This window comes from Marmota flaviventris, chromosome 7 (genome assembly GCF_047511675.1).
Source record: "Marmota flaviventris isolate mMarFla1 chromosome 7, mMarFla1.hap1, whole genome shotgun sequence".
Classification (NCBI taxonomy): domain Eukaryota; kingdom Metazoa; phylum Chordata; class Mammalia; order Rodentia; family Sciuridae; genus Marmota; species Marmota flaviventris.
In genome coordinates, this window is record NC_092504.1 from 60004742 (window position 1) to 60017853 (window position 13112).

The following is a 13112-nucleotide window of genomic DNA, read 5'->3' on the forward strand; positions in this document are numbered from 1 at the left end:
ATGACCTTTTATAATGTGTCTCTCGCCTCCATTTTTAATCACTTTTAATCTTAGTAATTTAAATACACAATCTACTAATAGCAAATTCACATTCATGTAACAAGAACCATATTACTATTCTTTCATTGTCTATATCTTAAAATAGCAAGCATCAACAGACTGAAAAAGTAACAGGATAACAGTTGGGAAGGTGAACTTGTTCAATCTTCCTTTGAAACATTTGAAGGATGTCTTTGTCTTTCCTTCCTCTGCAAAGCAACTTTCTTAGAAAATGCAGGAAGTTCAGAAGGAAACAATGAATACCACGAATCTCTCCTCTTAGGATATTAGCACTCTAGTTGCAAGGAGATGTCATCTCAAGTGCTATAGCAGCATCTAAAAGCACAGAATATTCCACCAAATATTTTATATTAAATATTTCTAGAAATTAATTTGTCTCACTCGCTTTCTCAAAATGTATACATTGATAACATTGGTGGGTACTATGTAGTCTAAGAAAACCTAGATTATATGTATTAAAAAGAAGATTTTAAAAACATTCTTTAGAATAACTATCAATCTAAACTATCTTGTATAGCACATTATCTTCTTTTATGCAAACAATGACTGATTTTGACAAAAGAGATGTAAGGTTTGTAGAGCCTGAAGTTTATACAGTTTACATGAATTAGTTGTTCACAGTTCACATGAACCAACTCAAATAAATGCATTGCTATTGTAGGGACAGACAAGGCAAGGCACCAAAGTTATCAGGAAACAGTTTTATTTGGCTGCAGCCAGGTTCAGAGGGGACAGCTTTTACTATAAGCAATCAATCCCCTGAACCCCAAGTTCAGGTAGTTTCAGAGTTTTATAACCAGCATGTAAGGGGAGGAACTCAGAAGTTCAGGCTGCAGAAGTTCACATAAAAGCAGCTTTTTCTTTCACTGTTCTGGGCAAGTTAACCCTTCAAGGACAAAACCTGAGAAGGGGAGAACTTCTTCTCCCCTCTCTTTCCTCCCTCTGCCAGCTTTTACCATAGAGCCCAATTAGTAACTTCTCTTATCTTAGAAATGTAGACATCTCTGTGAAGCTCCAGCTCAAGGCCAGAGGCCTTGTTTACACATTTCTACAAACTACTATACTGGATACATTTGTGAAAAACTAGTAAGGGGGTGTCTAGCATCTGGAATGCTGATTTCTTCCAGGCTAGCGGCCAAGTAAAATAGGGCAACATGAAAATAGGAAATTTATCTACATTGAACTCTTTTGTAGAGACTCATTTGCTGACAGTCTTAAAATCAGCCATAGTGAAGATTTCTGGAGAAGCCGAGTTAAATTTTTTTTTTGTGGAGAATGGGGGTGCCACTACATTGCAAAGCCCTTTCCCTGGGTCTAGGAAGGGCTTGTGCAAATGAAGAATTAAAATTTAAGCTTTTTTCACTTCACAGGAAAGTGATCTTTGATATCACAGATATTCAAAATGCTTTGTGGAGATTAACAGATGAATTCCAATAATAAAATTTAAAGAAACCTGGCATTTTATTACAATATCGTATTTTACAGAGTTAATGAGATATTAAACATTGAATGACTTGCTTAAAGTAATCTAGCAAATTATCATTCCAACAGGTTTAAAATTTTTTTAGTACAAAAACACTTAAAAGTAATCATTTGGTATACTGCTGATCCCTCTTTATTGGGAAAGAGAATACCAAGTCATTGTTTAATTTATCTTGCTTGACAAGCCCACAGAACAAAATACTGAAAAGTAAGATAAGTATATAACCTTCTTCAGTACTTGTCACCCTGAATTCACATTATTATAGCTAATAAAATTCAGATTAGTTCAAGATCAAGAGATATAAGATCTATTAAAAAAATTTTACTTTATACACAAATGCTTTTGATTTTCTAAGTGGCACAACTTCCCTGGCAGGAGTTCTTATGAAATCAATAACCAGAGAATGTTTTGGCTGAAAATTTTCTTCAGAAAACCACAAAATATTTCTCATTAAAGGTGACACAGGGACTGGCTCAGTGGTAGAGCGCTTGCCTCGCACGTGTGAAGTACTAGGTTCGATCCCCAGCACCACAGGTACTTTTTTTTTTTAAAAAAGTGACACAGCTTTAAGTATGAGAAATCAGACTTACCCCCTTCTGAACTAAAATAATTCTCAATGCTGGTGTTCCATCCGAGGCAAGTCGGCCTCTGCATCATCTGACAGGGGAGATCCTGATACCTATAAAATAATCAATCTTTATAGTTTCTCAGTAATTGTAAATGTCTCACTCCTCCAAAATTCCAATTCTGGCTGTTTAAATATCAGATGCTTAGAATTAACTATTCATAGCTCAAGTTGCTTGCATGGGAAAGAATGAAGTCAGAGGACATTTTGGCCTTTAGTTTATACATACATTAAAAGATACTTCTAATCTGTCATTGTGTGCTATTTATTACAAAACTTATTATAAAACAAAAACCATTTGAAATCATCATATTAAGACTTCAAAGCAACCATTATAACTGTGTTATATGAAGTAAAGGAAAATATACTTGAAATGAATGAAGGGTCAGGAATTCTTAGCACAGAAATAAAAGCTATTAAAAATAATCAAGTGGTTATTTTAGGATTAAAATATATACTATCTGAAATTTTTAAAATCTAACTGAATGGACTTAATAGTGGGACAGAGATAACAAAGTAAAATGTCACAGAACATGAAGAGAGGTAAAAGAAACTGTACAATCTGTAGAAAGAAAAAAGATTAGGGAAAAGTTAACAGAGTCTCAGGAACCTGTGAGAAAACATCAAAAGGTCTAACCTATGTTTTGTCATTAGACTCTCAGAAGGAAAGGAGCAGAAACATACATATTCTAAGGAACTAAAAGAAATTCTAGAAGTGGAAGATTATATGGAATAGAAAACGTTTAAATTAGGTAAAAGGATGGTCTTAGGAAAAAAAAAATGTCAGGTAGACAATTCATTTTGAGAGATTAAGAAATGATTCCAGAGTTTTACTCTTTCAAAATGAGGTTTTAACTTTAGGGTTAATGCAGTAAAATACTACAAACTCCCACAAAGCCTATTGTTATACAAAGAACATACCTAGGCTATACACACACACACACACACACACACACACACACACACACTCTCACTCACAGACACACATTTTTAACCTAAAAAAATGATTACTACCAGTTAGGAAATTTATATATAAATATTTATGCAATAAGATACTAACTGCAATGACATATAAAATGAGCTTTAGCAAGCAAAATCTTATAGATCAACAGAAAACCTGCCCAATTCTTAAGACCAAATTTTCCTTAAAATATAGTAAATATGTAAGAGACCCAAGTTTCTCTAATTTACAAAGAATATTTCAATACCTGATGTAAAGCAACACTGGGAGTATGCAGGTCAATAGCAGCCAGAGAAGGAATCCGAGATTCTGAAAGAATTTTGTTCTCTTTCTTTATTAGTCTAGAATTTCGAGCTAGATAAAAACAACCATAAACACAATGAAAAAAATATACATTTTTTTAGTTTTTCATATTCTACATCTGTCCCTCAATATGTATTTATTACACATAAATGAGTATATGTGTTTAATTACTTAAAATATGTAAGGTTACCATAAATTATTTCTTAAATATTCTGTTAGTTTATTTACTACACATTTTACAATGTACACAAAAGGGCTGAAAAAATTAAAAGCATCATAAACATACCTATTCCTTCCAAGGCTCTTAGTTCAGGGAGATGATTATAGTTCAGTTCAGGCAAACGGACATCTGTCTTAGAATATTCCCTTCTTTTCTTATTTGCCTGAAGGAGGCTTTTTTCACTAGAGACCTAATTTGGTCAGAATTATTAACAGAAATAAATTAGCTTCAGGGTAAACTAGACTTTCTTTCTTTTGTAACGACTTTATTTGTATCCTAATGTTTATAGATTTAAAGAGCCAGAATAAAAAACTTTAAGGATATTAATAACATAGGAAACCATTTTACTCAATTATTCTAAACCTCCTCTTTACCAAATTTATTAAAATTGTTAACAAGTGGATAACCTGATTGTTCTACATTTCTCCTTTTCCCCGTGCCAACCTTCGGTATAAGTCCTGCCAAGAGTAAAAGGATAGAAGATGAAAATCAATACTCTGGTCTTTCAGGCTACCAAGGTCAGACCTAATAACACTTGGGCTTTTCAGCAAATAGTTGCCATTACATGTATTATAATAGAGCTCCCTTGAAATTAAAAGCTCTAAATTATTTTCATTTCCTGATTTTAAAAATGTTTTTTTTTTCCATCTTAACTTCCTCATGATAAAAATGGAAACTGAAAAACTAGTCCCTAGATTAAGTGGGTGCCAAGGACACTGGAATTTTGACATAATTCTCTAGCAAGCACAGCATAGCTAAATCCACATAGGTGTATTTCCTGCCTTTTATCTTACTATACCCACTTTTTCTCTCATAAAAGTTGTTTGCATCCCTGAGCACTCTCAAGTTGGAGATTGAGACAGAAAAGTCTCCTCTAACTTCCTCAGGAATGGCTTTGAATAAATCTGTTTTCTTCCACCAATTTGTGATTCCTGAATTTTGGTTGAGTGGTGAGCAGAACCTTCAATTCCAGTAGCATAATCACATCTCCTCCAAGATTGATTCTTTCTTTCTCAATATAATCTTGTTACTTGTTTTCTGTATTTGGTCTTGTCTTGCTCCTTAGGGTTAGCATGATACTATCTTCCCAGGAAATATAGTTTATTTAGTAAAAAACTGTAACCTCAGTTATTTTCCTTGTCTTTTTTATTTTTATTACTTCATAGTTGATAAAGTCAGAAAACATCCAAAGTGAGGAATAGTAGTGTCACTTCAATTCTTCAATTTTATAAATTTGATATTTTTATAAACTTTTTCATTTAAGAATTGCAGAAACTACATTCTTTTCAACATCTTCAAAATAAATGGCACATAGAAATTATGTGACTTGACAAAAAACATATATGACAAAATCACATATATGTATGTGTGTATTTATATATACATATATATGATGAAATACACACACAACAAACATACACATAATGACATTAAGCCATAAAGATTCCTTGAGTACAAAAAAATAAAATCAAAAAGTGAGTTCAAACTACCAGATTTACACATTCAAAGCATGACAAAAAAAAAAAAAAACACATAATAATAAATGTTTGTATATTTATTCACATCCCAGAATTAGGGCATAAAGAGTGGGGAAAGTACAGATCTTTAATGCAGAAGCTGAAGAAAGTCTAGATTTAGTTCTGTCTGCATTAATTTTCATTAAGGAAAGACTCCAGTAGGTCTTTTCTCCACCATTTTTTTTTCACGTCAGATGGGTAATGTGCTGATGTCATAACAAGGTTTAGAGGGAGGCACATCTCAGACAAGAGCAGGACCCCCCAATCATCACACGTACGAACCGAAGGATCTTTTCTCCACCAATCTTTACCCCCTTTCTCGATTATCTTTTCCAAAGAAGAATAAATAAAAATAGGATCTAAAATTATTAGCCAGCATTGAATATGCAATGCCTGAAAGCAGTTGATATCAATTCTTAAAAAACAGTATTGAGCTAGCTACTTTTAAAAAGGTTTGCTGATTGAAATAATCTTCCAGAACAGGCCAGGATTAAAAAATAAAAGAAATCAGTAGGGTATTATCAAAAAATAAAATGTCATGAGCACAGAAGTAATATACTAAGAATAATTAAAAGAAAAACAGCAATGTCCAAATCATGAGAGAGATGAAAAGACTGTATTTTTCATCTCTGAGGATAATGAGTAGAGAAATTAGTGGAAAAAATACTGTTTGGGAAATATATCCATACCTCTTCTTTCTATGTAAAAAGAATTTACTTATTCTCCACATTTCTTAAGTCCCACCCCTCTCTTTTTTTTGGGTTCTAATCCAAGGCCTTATGCATGCTAAGCACAAACTCTACCACTGAGCTATACTCCTAGCCCCTCTTAAGCAGCCTTACTGGGCTAAACATTATTCTCAGGAATGGAGTATAGAAGTGAAGAAAACATCACAAATTACTGACATGGAAGCTTACACATGGTATTTTTGAGGAGACAGACTATACATAAAAATGAGCACATAGAGGATGCAGATATAGGTAATGAAAAAAAAACTAAGGAAGGAGAAGAGATAGAGGGTAATGAGAAAAAATGAGTCACAATATTAAAGAAGAACTCACGATAAGGTTTTATGTGTACTAAAGAGGAGAAAAAGTACACAACAGTGGGTTATCTGGAGGAACAGAGCTCTAAATGTTAAGTGTAAAAGCCCAGAAGAACGCATGGCCATATTTCAGGAATAACAAGGAAATCAGCATGGTCAGAACAGATTGATAAAAAGAAAGGAAACAGAGGTAGGATTAAAAGGGCAGGGGGCTTTCATCATGCAGGAACTTGATGGCCCCTTAAGGACTTTGGCATTTACTCAGAAAAGGGAAGTCAATGAAAGATTTTGAACAGAAGAATGATGATGATTTGACATCGTTTATAAAAGCAGCATTCTGGAGGTTATGTTGAGAATAATAATGCTCCTTCCTGTGCTATCTCTGAACCTTAGTCATGCTTTGAATACTAAAATCTGATAGCATGTTTTTAGTTTGCTGATTTTTTAGACCAAAAGTTCCATGGAGAGAGACTGACTTAATTCTGGTGTCTTATATAAAATAGATGATCAAGAAATATTTGTTAAATGAATAAAAAAATACTTTCACCAGAAATCTGGTGTGGGTAAGATAATGAGATAATTTCTCTTTTCATTTATTCTAAAAAAAAAGAACTGACTGATTGGCAAGCATTAAGAAAATTTACTATGCTTCCATAAACAAGCAAATGGCATTATAACAACATCCTTCAGGCTTATTTAAATTTTAGGATTCTACATTCTGACTATGACAGGACGATTTTTGCATAATTAAGGTTTCACTTTATGACTCTAAATACAATTCTCAGTTCTTAACTGTCATACTGAATATTATACAAGTCTAGAACTGACTAGTGCTTGCTCTTCTTCGACTGGGAACAGTTTACTTACTGATGTCACATTAATATTATAAATTCCTGATGGAGAATGTTTATTTGGTTTAACAAATGGAATACAATACTTCTTAGTTTTCTCATCCACTCTGCAAAAAAAATTAAAATCAATAATTATTATTTTCAAGCACAAAACCAAATGACACAGCACCAAGTGTTACGCAGTTTAATCAGAATTTGATGCCTATCTTCAAATATATATTACATATAAATCTAGTGAAGCATTCTATAATTTATCACTTGACTCATGCCTTCCTCACAGCCTCAACTCCTACCTTTTAGCAAAATTTACTTTTCTTTTAGCAAAATTCCCAAAAGGTGCTTCCTTTTACCACCAAGTGCCAATAGACAAACTATGCAGCAGCAGACCACCAAAACAAATTTCTTATTACAATAACATCCTTTCATATTATAGTCTAAATAGTTGTAAATTCTCTTCACCTTAAATCATACAATTCTACTTCCTTAGGACTCAGGTGAATTTTGGGTACAAATCCTAATAATTTTCATCATACAAGTCAAAAAGTTTTGCAACAACAACCTAACAAGTATAAATAGCATCTATAATTCTACGAGTAAAACAATGTGAATGAATCAATAAACATTATCATTTGCAAATAGATCTCTTAGCAATTTTTTTAGTCTTACTTTCCTAATTCATACCTGTAACTCTGTACACCTGAGATAGTTCCCATTCCAGAATTAACACCAGGAGCAACTGCTGAAAGATTGTGTATAAGTGGGGGGATTGCTGTGCTTGGATTCCTTGTGTGGTTCACGCTGACATTGCTGCAGTCTCTGAGGCTTGTGGAAGGCACTGTTTTGATGTGGCTTATCCTATTTCCATGGAGATACCTGGCATTTGAACCTCTATTGCCTTTTTCAACTTTCTCTCCATCGATTTTTGATCCTTTTATTTTAAATACCTTAGAATTCTTAACTTTGGGATCAGCATTGGTATCCTAAGCATGAATAAAAATATTAAAGTTAGTGATCTGAAAAGAAAGAAAATTACCTCTTCTTATGTAGTACTTACTTGTTGCCTCAAGCAGAATTTCACAGGTATCACCTTTTTGTGACCATTATCTTTAATCTACCAATAGAATTAAAAATGAAACCCACATTCTTATTCACATATTTATTGTGAAAATACAAAAAGAACCAAAATGTAACACTAATTGATAATATATTTGGATATGTGTGCATATGGTATCTGTATATGGTGTATATGAATTTCAGTGGGGAAAAAAAAGTGAAAGAGGAATTAAGAAAGCTACTTTTCTCACCTCTATGCTCCCTGACTCTGAGGGTAGTGAATTCAAATTACCTTATTAAGAACAGATCCTGAGTACCTTAGCCAGAAAAGCAAATTTAAATATTCAAATTTCAATTTTATAATGCTCCAATTTATATAAAATTCTAAAACAATATTTTTTTCTCACATCATTTAAGGAGAAAGAGTGGTGTGTGTGTGTGTGTGTGTGTGTGTGTGTGTGTGTGTGTGTGTGTTTGCTCTCCCTGTGTGGGTGGACACATACAAGCATGTGTCTAGGTGTTCTTAGATGAGCATATGGAACTGAATTTCTCGGAAGAAGCCACATCTATATTAAAGATCCTGCAGACTATTTGAATTTGGATGACTACAACATTATGATTATGGAGAGATGGAATGTAGGTCATGAGCCAAAATTATCTTGAGCTGTCTTTTGAGCCATTTACTTTCAACCTCTGTATCTGACCTAACATCCTCATGACTCTTAGGTAAAACTCTTGGAATGTATTACTAGGCTTAGCAGACCTCTAGCCTCCAAGAACCCCAGAGTTAAAAATGCTATAATATCTGAAACCTATAAAAGAGATTTCTCCTTCTGCTGTAGCTCATCTACCTAGACTCCACCAACATAATTTTATGTTAACAACTTTAATTTCCTGACAAGCATTATTATAGTTTCCTGGTATACACTGGCATTAAAAACATACTGAGTTTGTTTTAAACTGGCAATATCTGTAGGGAAGATACATTTTTAACAAATAGGCTAACAGTTAAGAACTTGTTCACCACTCAGAAAACTTCTAAAAGCTTCATTTCCTCCCACAAAAATTAATTTAAAACATAGACATTTACCTGTACCACCAGCATTTTTCTTTCTTCACCTAAGGAATCATCTTTTTCCTTTTCCTTCTTTCTGTTTTGGGATTTTTTAGATAAAGAAATATTCCTGGCATCTTTCTGTATTTTTAATTGTAGTTCCTGAGAAAACCTATACAGAAAAATACATTCTTCAATAAAATGAAATTGTATGAAACAGAGAAACCTAGAAAAACAATTGATTTTCAAGATAATTGTTGAAAATCTCACCCTTCAATCAAGGGTGAGACTAGAATATTTTATTTAAAATAAGAAAAATGATGGCCTAGATCAACAGTTAAGAAAGGGTAGTCTATAGATCTGTAGGGATCCCTGAGTATCATTCAGGAGGTTCACAAAGTCCAAGATATTCTGTTTTGTTTTATTTATTTATTTAGATACTGGGATTGAACCCAGGGGGCACTCAGCCACTGAGCCACATTCCCAGCCTTTTTATTCTTTATTTTGAGACCCTGTAAGTTGCTTAGGGCCTTGCTAAATTGCTTAGGCTGGCTTTGAACTTGTGATCCTCCTGCCTCAGCCTCCTGAGTTGCTGGGATTACAGGTGAGCATCACCATGCCTAATACAAGCTATTCTTATCTTAATATGAAGATATTGTCTGTATGCTATAAAAACAATGGGGGGAAAACCTGCCAGCTCCTTGCCAAGAATTAGAACACTGGCACCAAACTATACCAGAAGTCATTTTCTTCATTGTCATGCATTTTCAGTTAAAAAAAAAAAAAGCAGTAAAACAGTTTTACTTAAGAATGACCCTGATAAGGCAGTGAAAAGTATTAATTTTATAAAAGCTAAACCCTGTTTTCATATTCTATGTGACAAAATGGTAATATGCATAAAGCATCTATTATGAACCAAAGTGCAATGATCATTTTAAGAAAAGCACTTGTATATTGTTTGAGATACATACTACAAACTTTTTCATAGAACAATATTTTTACTTGAAAGAAAGAATGACAGAAAACTGATGGTTAGTTAAATTTGGGGGAGGTGCCAGACATTTCTTTTAGAAAATAAAAAAATGGTGAATAATATATTTCAATAATAAAACTCAAGCTTTCATGTTAAAATTAGAATTCTGTTGAACTTTTGATCTTAAAAGCTTCCCAATGATTCAAAACAGTTTTATGATGAGATGGAATATGACATTTTTTATATTGTACAATGAAATTTATCAATATTTTCCAAATGATTAATGCATGGTGTTATAAAAGCAAGGATGATTAAAAAGACCCACTTAAAAAAATAAGAAAGATAAATAGATTTTAATGCAACAGAGGAAAAACAAGTTCATTGATACAGTTTCGGATTTCAGAGTGATCAACCTTTAAGAAACTACCACTGCCAAGTTTGAGTATATCAGAATTTGATATAAAATTTAAAAACACCCACAACTACCCAAAAAGGCTGTTAAAATTTTCTTCCATTTTTCCAATCACATGTTTGTGTAAGGCCAGAGTTTCTTCATATATTTCAACCAAAAAATATTGCACAATTAATTGAATATAAAAGCAAGCAAACGTAAGAATCTGGTTATCTTCTACTAAGCTAAATATTAAAAAGATTTGCAAAAATATAAGGTGATATAACTGCCACTCATCTGATTATTTTTTTTGTTCTGTCAGCTGCACTGATGCCAGCACCTGGAGCAGCACGGTAGCTCTAGAGACTATGCCAGTAGCTACGACACCCACAGATTTGACCTTACGATCTCCAGCACATCAGCAGTGTCAGCAATATCATAGCACCTGTTGTGGCTTTGAGTTTACCAGCAACAGGAGATGGCACCTTTGTAACTACATCAGCACAGAAGATAATGGCATCACATAGCTGGTAGCAACATAGGAATCAGTGACCTGAATGGCAGATGTCACCACAGGGAAAATGGGGGCGGGGGGCATGAAATAATGCTTCTTGAAAACTAGAAGCACCAGTTTAGTAAGCATAGGAGACTATCCCTAAGAACTGCATTATTACTAAGGGTGAACAACTGCATTATTACTAAGGGTGAACTCGGGTAGGATGGTAGATTCTTTAGTCCTGCAAAAACAGGTGACAACAGAAATAAGGAAAATGCTGTCTGTGACTATGCAGAAGCCTTACTTAAATCCTAGATTATTAAGGCCTGGAAAACATGGGTTAGTACTATACCTCTCTGCAAATCTATCCATTTGAAAGAAATCATGGTGTAGCAGCTCAGCACAGAAAGGCCTTTTGTCTGGGTCAACATGTAAGCATTTCTAAAAAATTAAGAACACAAATAATTCTTATCCAAGGAAAACTTCCTACATTTAAATTTCCAAACACAAAAAAAAAAAAATAAAAAAGAAAAATCCTACTCATAGCCAATGAATTTTAAACATCTCTAACTAAGGATGAAGAAAAAAGCACAAATCCATAAAATGATCATCAATGGTTGCTAATATCACTCACATACACACACACCATACACACACACATACACACACAGCACCATATATTCAGTAGCATTAGATGAAAATATACAAACTCCTAGGATGTAGTCTTGTCAAAAAAATAACCTGATTCTGATCAAGCTATAGCTTTACTATAGTTTATAAGAAATAAAGGACACAGGAACATGCTGAACCATATCATGGGGAAAGTTAATGGGACACACAACCTAGTTGCTTCAACAAATTGCAGGATTTAAACAAAAAAGAAAGAATAAAAGAAACTTATAAATTGTCTTAAAAGACTTATCAACCAATCTATTGCAATCTATAACCTTCATTTGGATTCTAATTTAAACTATAAAAAATTATATAACAGTTAAAACTTTGGACAATGATTATATATTTTGTGATACTAAGGAATTATTGTGAATTTTTAAAAATTAGATCTACTGAGATTGGAGGGGGAAAAGACCTACTCTGTACTTCTTATTGTACTAGGTGCTTTACATAAATCATTTTATTTTAATGCAAGTTTCACTGTGATACATTGAAACCCCTCAATGTCAATAAAAATAAAAGGGTCTTAGTAAGTAGCTTTAAGTAAATAAGTTCTACAAATAATTATAAGCTTAATATATAACTGAAATAATATAATGTTGGGTATTTGTTTCAAAATACTCCAAGCAGGGAAAAAACGTTGAAGTTGAGTATGGATGGGTTAGCCACGATTATAAAAAGGTTGGTAATTGCTGAAACTAGATGAAAAGAATGTCTGGGTTTATTCTATGACTATTTTTTCTTTTCTATTTTTAAAATTTTCTATAATAAAACCTTTTAAAATTATATGATTCTACTTAAGGGATTTATGTTGGACAGTATTTTAACTTTTATTCCCTTTTAAATCTCTTTACAGACAGGTGATGAAGCTGGTCTCAATGACAAATGCTTAATCTATTAGATTAGGTAAAAAGTACAAACATACTATTCTAAAAACTTATTATCATTAGTTATAAGCTTACTAAACTTTTTTTTTAATGAGTTAAAGGAAGCAAAAAGACATCCTGGGGAAATGTTCTAGGATCCTGGCACTTGGAGATAATTATTTTAACAATATTCTGAATGAGTCTAAGTAATGAGAACTATTTGAGCTAATAATTGTATACGGTCAACTTTTAGAAATAATTTGATACAGTGAAAATCTCCCTAATCTCTTCATCAATTAGATACAAGCAACAATAGTGGTTAGTTTCAGTAAATCCAGAATCTAAACAGAATAGGTCATGATCCTATGCCCTACACACTTTATTTTTTTCCTAATTTTCTAACTTTATTTTTATTTTCTTATTCTACTTTTCTTCTAATTTCCACTTAAAATATAAAATTTTTATGTTTTTTTGATGAGAATGTTAACATTGCTATGAGAATGTCTGAAGACTTAAAAAACATGCTGTATAACACTAATTGT

General features: G+C 32.9%; 1 protein-coding gene and 1 non-coding gene across 2 annotated transcripts in view; both read right to left on the bottom strand.

The window, feature by feature from the left end:
• The window catches only part of Cdkl2 (cyclin dependent kinase like 2), a 35866-nt gene continuing 22754 nt past the window's right edge, over nucleotides 1–13112 (bottom strand). Inside the window, exons 7-14 of the mRNA XM_027939813.2 lie at nucleotides 11385–11473; nucleotides 9209–9344; nucleotides 7747–8045; nucleotides 7082–7172; nucleotides 3719–3842; nucleotides 3377–3483; nucleotides 2134–2222; nucleotides 1–375 (exon numbers count right to left, since the gene is read on the bottom strand). Of these exons, the coding sequence (XP_027795614.1) occupies nucleotides 2157–2222; nucleotides 3377–3483; nucleotides 3719–3842; nucleotides 7082–7172; nucleotides 7747–8045; nucleotides 9209–9344; nucleotides 11385–11473 (912 nt within the window). The 3' untranslated portion in view covers nucleotides 1–375; nucleotides 2134–2156. The remainder of the gene's footprint in view (nucleotides 376–2133; nucleotides 2223–3376; nucleotides 3484–3718; nucleotides 3843–7081; nucleotides 7173–7746; nucleotides 8046–9208; nucleotides 9345–11384; nucleotides 11474–13112) is intronic.
• Nucleotides 5358–5459, bottom strand: LOC114096382 (small nucleolar RNA U13). Its single transcript, XR_003583421.1, has one exon. It is a non-coding gene; the product is annotated as a small nucleolar RNA U13 (small nucleolar RNA).